The sequence below is a fragment of the Sinocyclocheilus anshuiensis genome, unplaced genomic scaffold, assembly GCF_001515605.1.
Source record: "Sinocyclocheilus anshuiensis isolate Anshui unplaced genomic scaffold, SAMN03320099.WGS_v1.1 scaffold442, whole genome shotgun sequence".
Taxonomy (NCBI): Eukaryota; Metazoa; Chordata; class Actinopteri; order Cypriniformes; family Cyprinidae; genus Sinocyclocheilus; species Sinocyclocheilus anshuiensis.
Window position 1 is genome coordinate 878,403 of NW_015542354.1, and position 17,081 is coordinate 895,483.

Below are 17,081 nucleotides of genomic sequence, written 5' to 3' on the forward strand. Positions count from 1 at the left end.
CATTGCTTTGTTATATTATTCTATATTTTGGGTCCTATGTAATGTACTTTAATGCAATTTTTTTTTTCTCGTGATTAAATATAACGGACAATAAAGAGTTGCACGACTCAGTGCTGATAATGCTGGATCTTAACAAAGCAAAGCTTCTCCAGGAGACTGACTGTGAGCCAAATCTGGGATAAACCATCACTGTTTTTCTATTGACCGAGACACAAACGCTCAGACGGTGAGCTTCCCTTCCTAAGTACTAACAGGTGTGTATCAGTGAAAGACCTGCATATGATAATTCTACACAGAAAAAGTTCAAATCAGAGCCAAATGCAAATCAAGTCAAGTATCTGAAGGCAGCTTGATCACATTCACAGACACACTCCTCCTTTCAAAAAGACATTGCTTGGTGTAGCCCACTAACAGCTTTCTGATGTGTGCACAATGTGCTACACATCTACTGTAACTATAAAAACTTTGGTCTTTAAAATTAATTAATAAAATGATCAAACATTTTTACAATAAATTGAATATTAATTCATCAGAATAAGTCAGAATTAAGATGCATGGTTTTATTTGTTGGATACAGCTGAGAAGGTCAAGACCTTTAAGGTGGGACAGGGCATGCTATACAGGGCATGATGATACAGTAGGTAATCCACCATATCCAATAGTTCTCACAACAAAAACCACAGTGAATTTCTGCCTTTATTGCTTTATATGAACTAGTTTCTGCCTTTATATCATGATTAGTTTGGCATTATGGACAAGAAGCTGTCTAACTCCGCCTTAACATGCTGATTTCTGACTTCCCAATTCTGAAGGCATAATTACAAATTTGTTGTGTTTAATTGCTTTGTTGTCAGAAATAATAGGAATCATGGAGGACACCAGGTTTATTTTTAATCATTGCTTGTGGAAATCTCATTAAATCCAAAATGCTTTTAATATATTTACATTTACATTTAGTAATTTAGCAGACACTTTTATCCAAAGTGACTTACAAATGAGGACAATAGAAGCAATCAAAATCAACAAAAGAGCAATAAAATGTACAGTAAATGCTATGACAAGTCTCGTATATATCGTATGATATTTAGTCAATATCCAACAGATTTCAACAGATCCAATGTAGTGTCCCATTTGTTGCCAACCATATAAACATCACTCACGCTACTGTGACTGCGCTAGAAGTCTCGGTAAAATAAATGCCGTTTTTTTTTATCTGTGTAAATGAAATTAAATATACTGTATATGACTGTAATAGCAAGAGAAAGATGTTGTGAGAAAAGCGAATAAGCAGTCTTACAGTATGTTTACACAACAACGACGTACTAATAACAGAAACGTTTTTCTTTTGCATTTTTAAAAAGTTTTGCGTACAGATGACAATGTCGTCAAAACGATACTCGCTCACACGGATCTGCAAAAACAACTAAAAATGCTGTATGATGCATGCCAGGCCAGTAGTTGGCACTGTGACTTTGTAAAGAAAGACTATGCTTTTGCACATATATGCATTCATCTACAGAGCCGGAGCTCGGTAAATACACATAATAGACATGATGTGACCCCTTTTACAAATTTGCATATTTGTAGTTTACATGGAAACATTAACGGTATCGTTTTTTAACAACTTGCCCTTTGAACCCCCATTTTCAGGCCCCCAAAATAAATTGTGTAAATGAACAGCAAACAAAATATACGTTTTCAGTTTTTAGTTCAAAGCCCCCTTAAACTTAGCATTCACTACAGTAAACTGCCATGTTTAGTTTATGGCCTACCCAACTCTGAAACTCGGGAGTCAAAATAACCTCAGAGGTTCCTAGTTGTAAATACAATTTGAGAGGCCGTTCATGTCTGATAGCATGTGAGGGCAGCATGAGGTGTAGCTGGTAGATGGGTGGAGTTTCCTCTATGATAATATCTCATTGCGGGTGTGGTGGTGGTCTGATGACAGGACTCTTTGATGAGATCAGAACCTAAAGCCGTTTAATTGTACTGATCACTGTGGTTACCAATCATTACAAGGTGTCGTCCCATAGTTTTGTCTCTAAATGGAGGTTTTTTGGGGCGTTTTGACCAATTTACTCCAGGAGGTGAGGGGTTAAGTGAGAGCCATGTAGGTGAACGATGGAGTAATGGTAGGTTTGTTGGGTTTATAGAAGTAGACTCCACCACACTCAGCAACTTTAAGGTTCCTTGCGCCAAGCTGCAAATTCACATCAGGTTTATTTCCAACACAGCAGCACTGACACTGTAATTTCTGTCTTCTACAGGACAAAAAGAGATTAGAGAACATCATTCAGCGCCACTGACTCAGCCAAAAAGTGTCATCAGGTAAGAGCTGCATTGACAGTACCAAGAATTAAAACAGCAGCTGCAACTTTTCACATCGTGGCTTCAGAGAACATCTTTCAAATTGCGATGTATCAAAAAATTAGTTGGATTTGAGCAACTCAAACACAAACAGATGAGTGTACAGAAAGGTGAATACACCATAATCATGTTGTTAAATGGAAATGTGATTTTCTGCTTTCCTGTCGCAAGTAGAAATATATTACGCAGAGCTGCCAAAGTGCGGTGGGTACATATACCATACATTAAAACCATTTCCTATCCAGTTGGGGACAGATCCATCGTACAGGCATTTTGAAGACCGTAAGGGAGCTATTAAGCAAAATTAGTCTGTCCCAGCGGTGTGTCTGACAGGACTAAACGTCTTTAAAATGTTTAAACTGTAGTCAGATTTTACAAGGAGCAGAGCGAAGAAAGAAAGTCATGTTTGAACATTTCTCTACGGGTGAAGTCTAACCACAGGGGTTCGAGAGTGAAATAACCTCTTAAAAATGCAACAGTCTCATGGCACCTTAATGGATGAGATCATTCATCTGCTTTTGCAGGAAAGGAGTGATGCTAATTTGCCCTGTTAACTACTAATGTACATTTAATATAAATTTTACATGAATACTTAAGGAAAATAAACTATAAAGGGACCAACTGAGGGAAATACTAGCATATGAAACTGTGGCAAGCACTTAATCGTGGGCATATAGGAAAATGAGAATATATTAAGACTCTTACAGTAAATGGTCTAATAATTTCCATTAAGCTTGTAGTTTAAAAGGTTCCTGAGGCTGGTGTGAATGAGCGTATGGCTTGGTGCCATCAAACTGAGAGTCCAACCCATCTCAATAAGACTTCAACGAGTTTGGTCAGAGTACACTGAAAAGTTATAACAGGCTGCAGGTCTATTAGTCAAATAGTTTTGCCCACATGAAAAGTTCAGTTTATTTTCATGGATATAGGATTTGCAGATTTTCTCAAGTTTTTATAACAGCTTGGTTGCAGGTAATATTGCACTTGTACCATCTAAAATACACCATACATGTTCAGAAGGCAATAAAATGAAAGTACCAATAAACTAAAAAAAAGTGTGATTAAAAACCAGTATAAAATCCTATGCTTGGTTTGTGTCCATTTTTAAGTTCATAGAACTTCATTTTAGTTTTTGCTGTTGCAAACAATATAAATTAAATTTTCCCCCCTCAAACAAGTGTAAAAAAAGAAAACACTAAAAATTGAGAATACAGCAAAATTATTCACGCAGGAAACAACGACAAACATTAAACAAACAAAAAAAAAATCCACAAGATGGTAACAGCTGTCAAGTCCATATGAAATCCGCAAGTTGCTTTCCTTAGTATAAAACTGCATTTGCAATTTAAAAAGAACAGTCATTTCAAGAAATGATATCAAATAAACGATATTCAGTATGATATATTACTGCTTAAGACAAAAGCAGTTAAGAAAAACTATGGAAGTCCAGAAACAGGAAGAATTGTTTTGAACATACACACAGTAGCTACATTTCTAAAGCATTTCACACCATAGTCAATTCTCTTCCCAACATATATTAAGTAGCATTATGAAGCAATGTAAACTGTGTTTGCTAAATTCACCCCCATAACTATGAAAGGCAACTTTAGAAAACACCTGGCTAGTAAATTGTTTATGCACTTAACCAATTAGTAAACACATATAGAACATCAAGTACAACAGCCAAAGTATGTGAACAGGCATCTGATAATACAAGCATTAATGTTCATTTATTGGTTACCTACAGGTTTGTGAGGTCATGATTAGATAAGTGCTACTGTGCCTCTACTTCACCTGCTATTCTTAGTCTGACATCCTGGCAGGAATGTGTTCAAAAGCTCTTTGGATTCTTGGGGCCGTTCTCACAAACTGTGCTTCTGTGGTCAACTTAAGATGCTGCACAATAGTATCTAACTGCACACTGATGAATCCTGATGAATGGAAAGCAAGTTTTTTTAACTTGCCTTAATGCAAATGCAATAGAAAAAATAAGCTAGACACAGCGCAATGGTCAAACACATCTGCCTAATGCAAGTATACTTGGAAAAAGAATTAAAAAGCAGCACAGTAGATCACAAAAACACATTCTGTTTCACACTGTAGACGACTCCTGTGCATTTATTTTGGGACTCAAATGTATGAAATAGCTTTGGTAAAAAAAAAAATCATAAAGTGTCTAAATTATTACTTGAGCAAGTCATAATTCTGAAATAAAAGGTTGAATTATGACAAAGAAACTGTTACGAGATAAAATTATGAGATAAAAGTAGAAATAAAAATACAAATGACAAAGTTTTAAATAATGACAAAAAGTCCAAAATCTCATATTATGAGATAAAATGTCATGAAACAAGTTGAAACAGTCATGACTTTTTAATCTCAATTTCCAATTATAATCACTTACTTTTCACAACTTTAATCACAACTTTTTTTTATTTTAGTTATAATTTCGACTATTATTTCAGAATTGAGATATAAAGTCATAATGAGACTAGTTGAAATTGACAGAATTTAACGACTTTAACGATAATTCTAGCTTTTTAACTCATAATCTCACCCTTTTCCCCTCATAATTATGACTTAATGTAATAATTAATTTGCCAAAGCATTTTTTTCTTCTGATGGGTTTACATACAACATCAAAAGGTTACAGTATACAAATAAAAAACAGGAGTGAAATATAGACTCATCAAAACACACACACACACACACACACACACACACAGACACAGACACAGACACAGACACAGAGAGAGAGACAGCAGCACTTTTTGTTTAGTAAATATGACTGAATCTAAGTCATCGCTATAGTGTGAAATTTGGGTTCTGTAGATTAATGATATTTTGAATTTAAATATGGCCTACAACCACATGTAAATTACATTTCAGTCTATACATTTTGTAGTCTTAATTATTTAAAAAAAAAATTACCATTTTAAAATACATTGGTGTCATTTACATTGACTATGCATTTTTTTTTATAGACTGGCTAGGTTGTTAAGCCGGAACAATGCTGCCAGTATAAAAGCATAATGTTGCAGTTACGCTTTTGCTTTGTTTACATGCCTGCCCGAGAGTGCAGTGTGAAACAGGCCCAATGTTACGAAATTTATATAGCAATACCATGTGGGAGGAAAGGATCAACACAGCAAGTTCAGATAACCAGAAAACTAAATTTGTCAGGCTTAAAGCTCCAATTCAGCAAGCTTTTTAAGATATAAAGCCATAACACAACCATGACCATACATGTTTAGGCATAAGCGAAGACCCAGCAAAAAGAACCTTGATATTGCTTTAAAAACATTAATTTTGCATATTACAAGAGATTCAGAGGGTGTTGAATCAAGTTGCTCATCACTTAATAGATGATGCTGAAGTGATGAACTGTTTCCTCTGTAAATGTTTGACCATGATTATGTTGACAATAATGATGATCAGAAGATGTCTGTTTCGGTTTCTCAAGTGTGCAGGACATGCCTATATAATGCAGCTATGACCTTTTGATGTCCCCTGAATGGTTAGGTTAAAACTTCAGCTCTAAATCATTATCTTCTACCAGTCCTGTCTTTTTATTCATTAAAAAGAATATTTTTTCAGAAGTTCTTGAAAATTTCCAGATCCTTAGCTGGTACTGGTGTGTCCTTCTTCCACTCATCCTCTGGATAGGTGTCAAAGTTAGACGTGTCACCCTCGTGAGATACCTTGGGAACGATGGGTGGCTGTCACAGCAATGAGAAAAACTCATTAAAGAGGCTTTAGATGAAGTGAAATACACATTATCATTCAAAAGTGTGCAGTCAGTAAAGAAATGAATCATTAAATTGATCAAAAGTGACCGTATTCATCAAAAAATCTTGAAAAAATGTATCACAGTTTCTAAATGTATTACTTTTCCTTATTGTTTTTCCTCCTCAACTTTTATAATGATTTCTGAAGAATCATGTGAAACTAAAGACTGGAGTAATGGCTGCCGAAAATTCAACTTTGCCATGACAGGAATAAACTAAGTAATTATATTTAATTAATATCTTATGTTAAATTACTATTTTAATATTAATACAACAAACAGTTGTCTTATAATATTATTTCACAATGCTAGTGTTGAATAATAGAAAAAAGATCTGCACACTGTTATTCTCCCTTTATTCAAAAAAGTTAAAAATAACAACGTTTCGGTCAAAGACCTCCGTCAGGCAATGCTAGTGTTGGCCACGCTTTATTGTAAGGTCCAATTTTTGCTATTAACAAACCATTAACTGTGACTTTTACCTCAATAAACTCCTAATTTGCTGCTTATTAATAGTTAATAAGGTAGTTGTTAAATTTAGGTATAAGGATTGGATTAGGGATGTAGAATATGGTCACACAGAATATGCGTTTTATAAGTACTAATAAACAGCCAATATGTTAATAATAGGCATGCTAAAAAGCAACTAGTTAATAGTGAGAATTGGTCCTTGTACTAAAATGTTACCCTTGGGGTTTTTACTGTGTTTTCAATCGACTGACCCCAAACTGAATGGGCATGTATACTTTCCACTATCCGCTACCAGGTATGTCCAGTAAACCATGGGAAATATTCTGGCTATATAATTCTACCAGTAAATAAAGTAAAAGATGATCACTTTTTAATAAGGTGTTGTCACAGTTATGTGGCCAGTAATGACTTACAAAAATCCTACGAAAATGAATAGTGGCACAAAATGAATATTTAATAACAGGACATATTCTAAAGCTCTATGTGAGTACGTTTACATGGACAACAATACTCCGATTTTAATACGATTAAGACAATACTCTGATTAAGAATCTACCATGTAAACAGATTTTTATAATTGCAGTAAACAGAAATCGAATTAAGACATGTGGAGTATTCTTATTTTAGTCGCATTACTGAAGTGCAGAATAGACATGTAAACACCTTAATCAAATTATTACCGTTGTGTAGGACTTTTCGCCGCATTTTGCGACAGGATACACACACGGCAGTGTCAACCGTTTGACGGCAAATAAAAGAGCTTCAACACCGCCATCGCCTGTATGCATGTACAAATAATTAACTGCACCTGAAGCTTTCATAAAATAAAAAATGAAACAAAAACTGTACATGGCATCATCACGAAGACGAACTATATGTTTATACGTGAAATTCCGGAGGGGACATCGGATGGCGTCACGTGGGGACGTAATGACGTGCGCCATTAATTGAACTATGTACTATAACATGTAAAACGGGAACATGATAGGAATATTCTAAAAGCAACTCCTGTAAACACCATAATCATAATATTGGCTTATTTAGAATAAGGTAAATAATTAGATTACTGATGTCCATGTAAATGTAGTCTATGATGCTTACCTTGAGTTTTTTACAGGGCACAGAATCCCAGTCTACTGACTTAAACCATCTGTGCTTCTTCACATCATCAGCTCCATTCTGGAAGATGACAAAAATAATACACAAGATGATAGATTACTATAACTAAATGAACATAAATGTAGAATGGTGTCTTACATTTTGAGACAAACCACCACAGTAAGAATAAAAACCTCATTTGACCTTGTACATGACACTTCTCATTTGACCCCAAACAGTCTTTTCAGTCACTGTACTGTCTTTTTTAGTTTCTTAGAGAGGGAAAAGAAAAGTGGGACAACTATGCTAACCTACTGAGCTCTTCTAGAAACCTCAGAATTTGGGCCATGCATTGCACTGTGGGACCATGACAGATACACATTCACTCAAGTGGAATAACAGATATCAGCACTTGTGAATGAGCGCTGCCAGCAGGACCTTGCCTTGCTGTGGAAACAGTGCAAACACAGCTGTGATTAGGCTGCCGGGTCTTAAACTCTCATTGTATGTAGTCAGGGGAGAAAAAGCAAAAGAAAGAAAGTGCTAAATTAACAACAGAAGCATCTAGCCTGGGAAGTCCACCCAAAGTGACATTTCTTTTGAAAAAGCTTTTCTATCTTTGTCACTTACTCTGAATCTGGTTTGATGACAAAAAGCAATAAACCCCAAACAAACAGAACAGCGAGATACATATTTCAGCAGAGCTCATTCCTCACGTGTGGAGAATTATAATAACGGCATTAACTGGAGCTAATGGGAAAATGACGCTCAGACGCAACCATTCACAAACTTCCCATGACATCACCGTCACAATATGCATCACATCACGCATGACAGGCCTAGCGCACTGCTGCCACTTCATCTAGTGCCAGTTACTGAATTATTTCCTCTGAAAGGACAATTTAGAAAAGTAAATGCCATTATTTTTTTGAATTACTATAACTGGCGATGCAGAAACATTTTGCACAAGAACTCTGTCTGTAGTTCTTTCCCCAGTATCCACCTCGTCTGATGGGGGTTGGAAGGAGGTATAGTGGGAGAGTTGCCCGGTGTCAGAATCACTCTCTGAATGTCCAGGGAGTTTCTCCAGAGCCTCATCTCATCCACTCTAGGCAGATAGGAAGCCTTCTTATCGTAACTGGAAACATATGTGGCATACTGTGGCCTTTGGGAGAAAGATCTCGCAAGACTCAATCAAGGTCTTCTTATTTGCCACGTGCAGCTTTATTAAGATGCAAAGCTGGACTAGAAACAGAGTTTATTCTGTTAGATGATTCATAGATGGCCTTGAATTTGATATGACTATAAAAAAGCCATATAGTCATACAGCGTTCTCAGAGGAAATATCCTTTGCTCAACCATACAAGAAGAACCATATAAAATATCTGTCACCAGCATCTTGCTTACCTTCATGTTTCCAAGCCTTCTTGCCCGATCAATCACCAGAAACTTCTTGATTAGGTCCCTAGATAAACAAAGACAAGATGAGAACCAATATGCTAAAATGCACCTGATTTAGACATGAAATTATTTTAATAAACACAAGAAAATTAAGACGGTCAATTTCATGAAGGCAGGCATTAAGAGTAGGGATGCATCAATATTGAAATTCTGGCTGATTCAAATAAATCAATAATTATTTGAATGTTATGGTTAATAACCAATAAATGGCTGATACTAAAAATCTCTATGGTTTCGTTAAAATAAAATAAAATTACACAAATATTTTTGTTTGTATGCTGCAAGTGAATTTGGGAATCACAGCATTATAAAATCTGCTCTTTAAAATAAGTATACAAATATGAGTCCTGAAAAAGTAACATAGTCAACAGTTAATACATAATTTCCAAAAGTAACATGATTTTTTTTAAAGAAAAAAAGGTTAAAGCTTCACTAAAATGCATAGCTATAATTTTGTGCTAGATGTTGATAAACGTAAATCTAAAACCTTTAAATATATTTCTGGAATCAAATACATACAGTGGGGGAAATATTTATTTTGATCCCCTGCTGATTTTTTTAAGTTTGCCCACTTACAAAGAAATGAAGGGTCTGTCATTTTTATGGTAGTTTTTTTTTTTTTTACGTATAGAGACAGAAGACCAAACAAAAAATCCAGAAAAAAAACCCACATTATATAAAGGTTAGAAATTGATTTGCATTTCAGTGAGTGAAATAAGTATTTGATCCCCAAACAAAACATGACGGCAAATAAAAGAGCTTCAACACCGCCATCGCCTGTATGCATGTACAAATAATTAACTGCACCTGAAGCTTTCATAAAATAAAAAATGAAACAAAAACTGTACATGGCATCATCACGAAGACGAACTATATGTTTATACGTGAAATTCCGGAGGGGACATCGGATGGCGTCACGTGGGGACGTAATGACGTGCGCCATTAATTGAACTATGTACTATAACATGTAAAACGGGAACATGATAGGAATATTCTAAAAGCAACTCCTGTAAACACCATAATCATAATATTGGCTTATTTAGAATAAGGTAAATAATTAGATTACTGATGTCCATGTAAATGTAGTCTATGATGCTTACCTTGAGTTTTTTACAGGGCACAGAATCCCAGTCTACTGACTTAAACCATCTGTGCTTCTTCACATCATCAGCTCCATTCTGGAAGATGACAAAAATAATACACAAGATGATAGATTACTATAACTAAATGAACATAAATGTAGAATGGTGTCTTACATTTTGAGACAAACCACCACAGTAAGAATAAAAACCTCATTTGACCTTGTACATGACACTTCTCATTTGACCCCAAACAGTCTTTTCAGTCACTGTACTGTCTTTTTTAGTTTCTTAGAGAGGGAAAAGAAAAGTGGGACAACTATGCTAACCTACTGAGCTCTTCTAGAAACCTCAGAATTTGGGCCATGCATTGCACTGTGGGACCATGACAGATACACATTCACTCAAGTGGAATAACAGATATCAGCACTTGTGAATGAGCGCTGCCAGCAGGACCTTGCCTTGCTGTGGAAACAGTGCAAACACAGCTGTGATTAGGCTGCCGGGTCTTAAACTCTCATTGTATGTAGTCAGGGGAGAAAAAGCAAAAGAAAGAAAGTGCTAAATTAACAACAGAAGCATCTAGCCTGGGAAGTCCACCCAAAGTGACATTTCTTTTGAAAAAGCTTTTCTATCTTTGTCACTTACTCTGAATCTGGTTTGATGACAAAAAGCAATAAACCCCAAACAAACAGAACAGCGAGATACATATTTCAGCAGAGCTCATTCCTCACGTGTGGAGAATTATAATAACGGCATTAACTGGAGCTAATGGGAAAATGACGCTCAGACGCAACCATTCACAAACTTCCCATGACATCACCGTCACAATATGCATCACATCACGCATGACAGGCCTAGCGCACTGCTGCCACTTCATCTAGTGCCAGTTACTGAATTATTTCCTCTGAAAGGACAATTTAGAAAAGTAAATGCCATTATTTTTTTGAATTACTATAACTGGCGATGCAGAAACATTTTGCACAAGAACTCTGTCTGTAGTTCTTTCCCCAGTATCCACCTCGTCTGATGGGGGTTGGAAGGAGGTATAGTGGGAGAGTTGCCCGGTGTCAGAATCACTCTCTGAATGTCCAGGGAGTTTCTCCAGAGCCTCATCTCATCCACTCTAGGCAGATAGGAAGCCTTCTTATCGTAACTGGAAACATATGTGGCATACTGTGGCCTTTGGGAGAAAGATCTCGCAAGACTCAATCAAGGTCTTCTTATTTGCCACGTGCAGCTTTATTAAGATGCAAAGCTGGACTAGAAACAGAGTTTATTCTGTTAGATGATTCATAGATGGCCTTGAATTTGATATGACTATAAAAAAGCCATATAGTCATACAGCGTTCTCAGAGGAAATATCCTTTGCTCAACCATACAAGAAGAACCATATAAAATATCTGTCACCAGCATCTTGCTTACCTTCATGTTTCCAAGCCTTCTTGCCCGATCAATCACCAGAAACTTCTTGATTAGGTCCCTAGATAAACAAAGACAAGATGAGAACCAATATGCTAAAATGCACCTGATTTAGACATGAAATTATTTTAATAAACACAAGAAAATTAAGACGGTCAATTTCATGAAGGCAGGCATTAAGAGTAGGGATGCATCAATATTGAAATTCTGGCTGATTCAAATAAATCAATAATTATTTGAATGTTATGGTTAATAACCAATAAATGGCTGATACTAAAAATCTCTATGGTTTCGTTAAAATAAAATAAAATTACACAAATATTTTTGTTTGTATGCTGCAAGTGAATTTGGGAATCACAGCATTATAAAATCTGCTCTTTAAAATAAGTATACAAATATGAGTCCTGAAAAAGTAACATAGTCAACAGTTAATACATAATTTCCAAAAGTAACATGATTTTTTTTAAAGAAAAAAAGGTTAAAGCTTCACTAAAATGCATAGCTATAATTTTGTGCTAGATGTTGATAAACGTAAATCTAAAACCTTTAAATATATTTCTGGAATCAAATACATACAGTGGGGGAAATATTTATTTTGATCCCCTGCTGATTTTTTTAAGTTTGCCCACTTACAAAGAAATGAAGGGTCTGTCATTTTTATGGTAGTTTTTTTTTTTGTGAATTTGGGAATCACAGCATTATAAAATCTGCTCTTTAAAATAAGTATACAAATATGAGTCCTGAAAAAGTAACATAGTCAACAGTTAATACATAATTTCCAAAAGTAACATGATTTTTTTTAAAGAAAAAAAGGTTAAAGCTTCACTAAAATGCATAGCTATAATTTTGTGCTAGATGTTGATAAACGTAAATCTAAAACCTTTAAATATATTTCTGGAATCAAATACATACAGTGGGGGAAATATTTATTTTGATCCCCTGCTGATTTTTTTAAGTTTGCCCACTTACAAAGAAATGAAGGGTCTGTCATTTTTATGGTAGTTTTTTTTTTTTTTACGTATAGAGACAGAAGACCAAACAAAAAATCCAGAAAAAAAACCCACATTATATAAAGGTTAGAAATTGATTTGCATTTCAGTGAGTGAAATAAGTATTTGATCCCCAAGCAAAACATGACTTAGTACTTGTTGCAGAAACCCTTGTTGGCAAGTACAGAGGTAAGATGTTTTTTTTTGTAGTTGGTCACCAGGTTTGCGCACATCTCAGGAGGGATTTTGATCCACTCCTCTTTACAGATCCTCTCTAAATCCTTAAGATTTCTTGGCTGTCGTTTGGCAACTCGAAGTTTCAGCTCCATCCACAGATTTTCTAAAGGATTGAGGTCTGGAGACTGGCTACATGGAGGTGGGAGAGGTTGGAAAGGAAGGCAAATTGTGTGGACAGATGTCTTATACACGTAACAAGCTGACATTAGAAGTAACTTCTTAACGTGGCAGGGCTATATTCTGTGTTCCACATGGGCACATAACCATCTGTGGGAGCCAGAATTCTTGCTGGTTGGTAGGGGATCAAATACTTTTTTCACTCACTGAAATGCAAATCAATCTCTAACCTTTATATAATGTGTTTTTTCTGGATTTTTTGGTTGATATTCTGTCTCTATCTGTTAAAAGTAAACCTACCATAAAAATTACAAATAAATCTTTTCCCCACTGTACATGATAGGGCATCAGTATAAATAAACGGTTTTAAATATTGATGTTTATTGCCAAGTCCAACTAAATTCATTTAACGTCACTTTTAGAATTCGTATCAAGGGCATGTGCTGCTTCAGTTAGGTTATTAGTGAGAAATCATGAGGTTATAAGAGAAAAACAATGCTGCAAGACGTGCATCCAAATGAGAGAGCGAGAGACCGCAAAGCTAGACGTTTCTTCTTATATTAACTAACGTACTCTACGATTAGCTCAGTAAGTAATTTAAAAAAAACATAGACCTGGCTAGAACAAGCGGAGTGATACAAAATTGTGAAAGGGCGTTCCTGTAGCGATACCAGTACAATATCTCACGGTGACCAGAAAGAACTGTTATATATATATATATATATATATATATATAAAACACACATACACACACACTACAATAAGGTCCCACAAGTTAATATTACTTAACTAAAATTAACAAAAAAGAGAGAAAAAGAAAGCCTTTACAGTTACAGTATTTATTAATCTTAGATCATATAGTGGATATAATCTAATAATATAATATAATATAATAATAATAATTGTTATAGTTAATAACCATACAACTGCTACAACTGTTTATTTTTAGTTCAAGTTAGGTTGGGTCCATTAAATAATACTGACAGATACAATCTCTGATTTTAATAATGTATTAGTAAATGTAGGGATGCACGATATATCGGCCACCATATCGGTATCGGCCGATAAATGCTATTTTTTTCTGTTATCGGTATCGGCCTGATAAGAAAATTTGGCCGATATCTTAAAGCCGATAAATAATGCATTATTTCCTTCAGAGACACTTCAGATGCGCGCTGTTCGTTTGCAGCCTTTTGTGCAATTGTACGTTGTAATATTGTGTTTATTTGATGTATATCTGATTTATCTCATATAGAATGCGTTTGGTTAAGTTAAAAGTGCGCTTCAGTTTACCGGTGATCATCTTTAGCTCAGCGCACGCAGCTCAAACAGCAGTGCACAACATTAATGGGAAGAGCGCATCCACAACAGGATCACACATTCTGACTATAGCACGCAATAACTGCGTCATTTTGTACATATATAAGTTGTAATATTATGTTTATGTTGTATTAATATTAATCTCAGGATGCATTTCCTTGAGTTAAATAAGCTGCCAGCAAAACGCTTCAGTTTACCGTGTTCATTCAGCTCTTCAGCTTCAGCACGCACAGCTCAAACGGCTGCTATTTAAAACAGTGGTATTAATTTGTTACTTTTTCAAAATCATTGATACATTATTAATAATAACAACCACTTGTATTTTTCTCTTATTATTTTCATCAACAATATGGTTTAGTAATTAAAATCATTTAATTATTGTCTGGGCAGAGGCTATTCCGTTTTATTGATCTATGGCGCATTCATTTTGATTCTTTACACGTGTAATGATGTCCAGTGACTTGTTTGCATTATTTATGCATTATTTTATTTATTTGTAAGACTTTTTTATGACTAAATTTGGTAATGGGAGAGTAAAATTATTTTTAAAACGTACACCGTTCAAACTAGGCTGCTTATGTTGAAGTGTTTGTTTTTAATGATGAGACCTTTTTTGTAATCAGGCTCTCAAAAAGTATATAAAAATTTGGATATAGATTTATCGGCCAACATATCGGTTATCGGCTTTCAAAAATAAAGAATTATCGGTTATCGGTATCGGCCAAAATTTTCATATCGGTGCATCCCTAAGTAAATGTTAACTAACTGTTAACTAATGTTAATAAATACTATAGAAGCCTTTTTTATTGTAGGAGCCTTACCAAAAATGTTACCATAAATATCATGAAACAGAGTTAAATTGCACACACCAATATTTTCTGACAAAGGCCTGCAGTATACCTACCGACAAAGTATAACTACTCTCTTAAAGAGATTATTATACTTTATTTTATGGTGTCCTTGTTACATGTTACATGTACTTACTATTATAATAACAACAATAAATGATGCATAATTACATACAAGTAACCCTAAAACAAACCCTAATCCATAACCATATAGTAAGTGCATGTAGTTAATTAACATTACTCCGCACTTAAATGTATAGTGTAACAAGGACACCTTAAAATAAAGTGTAACCAATTATTCATAGTGCAGCTTATTAACACAAAAACAATTTCTACACACATAAAAATCTACCTGCACTAAGCTTTTCACATAACCCTTATGTATTAGGTTTTAAAATCAATCTGTATCCATTACCCAGCAGACTTCAAGCTGCGAACACGAGCGCATTAGCATGTTTACTGCTGTGCCGTTGATGTTCTCACTCAACCTAACACGAGAGACGCCTGGAGCGATCGTGCTACAGATGACCTTGCCATTCACTCTAGCCTCCCTTGCAGATGTTATTCATTCTCCAATGATCATGTGTGTTCGACTTCAGGATACCATTATCTTGTCAAGCTTGTTAAATCCCTACTGACACAAGTCGTAGTTTTGGCTACTTTCATAATTGTAACTAGAGTAAACATGACAGTTGAAAGGAAACATGGATTCACTTTGCCTAAGGTGACTGTCTGTCTCTATTTCCAAGAGCTTCCTCAAGCTGTCTTTGTCTCTGGAGTGCAGACCGTTTGAAGCAGCGAATGGCAGTTTAGCCACTAATGGACAAAAGCCATATTAGGAAATGCAGCTGTGATGTCATTTTGTGTATGTGATTGTACAGCTGCAATGACTTTTTAGATGTTAAAAGATCATCATCATAAAGAGAGGATATTGTTGTGTTTTATTAAGAGGGATAAAATAAAGGATTACTTTTCTGAACATCAAGAGGGGACAGTGGGTCGTTTGCTGGATCCTGAACTTCTTTAGATCAAAAGCACCATGAGTAATAGTGTAGAGTAAATAGATCAATCTGGAGGATGCCTCCACTCCAGTGTGCTTAGCTAACATGTTTAGACGAGCTCATTAGAGGACATGAGTTAGTTTGTAACTGCGTGCACTAGGGCTGTGTATCACCAGCAAAGTCACGATACGATACGTATCACGATACAGATGCCACGGTACGATGCATATCACGATACATGACTGCACTGAATTTCACCTCAGCAGAATTTAGTAAAACAGCTGTTTATTAAACACTGCTTACTATAGTGCCATTTCTAACTATTGGCAGAGCAGGCAGCTGACCTCTGCATTATGAAGGGCCTCCATAAATGTACCACAGTACAATATAGGTAATGGCATATGTTTCATGTTTACATTGTGCACTCCCCACCAGGTACAATAGCGGTGTTGGCGGAAGTTCGCGTGGCGATGTGTACGACATTTTTTGTAACTTTCCGACCAGCTCCGCTTCCGAAGATGCACGAGTTCAAAGCGACTCTAGCCGAACATGCACGTTTGTGCCAGCATTTGTGTGAAACAGAAGCAGTTTGATGTTAAGTGCAGTCACACACACAGATCACGTTGCGGCCGAACTCAGACATTCAGGAACAAACTTTTTAGTGCTGCCCCACAATTTTATCAACTAAATAGCTTAATCGCTCAAGAGCTACATTATCTTTTTCAACAAGGAGCTGGTAACATCAGTTTCTACAGGAATTAAAGCCACAGATTCACTGTTAGAGAAACGCGGCAAAACGGTGGTAATTCATACATACACAGCCTCCCTCTCTCTCTCTCTCTCTGTGTCGTAAATGAACAGTTGATGAATTACACTTTTCTGAG

The 17,081-nt window shown here is 35.7% G+C and overlaps 1 protein-coding gene across 1 annotated transcript in view; it reads right to left on the reverse strand.

Moving 5' to 3' along the window:
- Positions 1–5,298: 5,298 nt before the first annotated feature.
- The window catches only part of LOC107691607 (protein kinase X-linked), a 40,625-nt gene continuing 28,842 nt past the window's right edge, over positions 5,299–17,081 (reverse strand). Inside the window, exons 6-8 of the mRNA XM_016490289.1 lie at positions 11,689–11,746; positions 10,285–10,362; positions 5,299–6,086 (exon numbers count right to left, since the gene is read on the reverse strand). Of these exons, the coding sequence (XP_016345775.1) occupies positions 5,961–6,086; positions 10,285–10,362; positions 11,689–11,746 (262 nt within the window). The 3' untranslated portion in view covers positions 5,299–5,960. The remainder of the gene's footprint in view (positions 6,087–10,284; positions 10,363–11,688; positions 11,747–17,081) is intronic.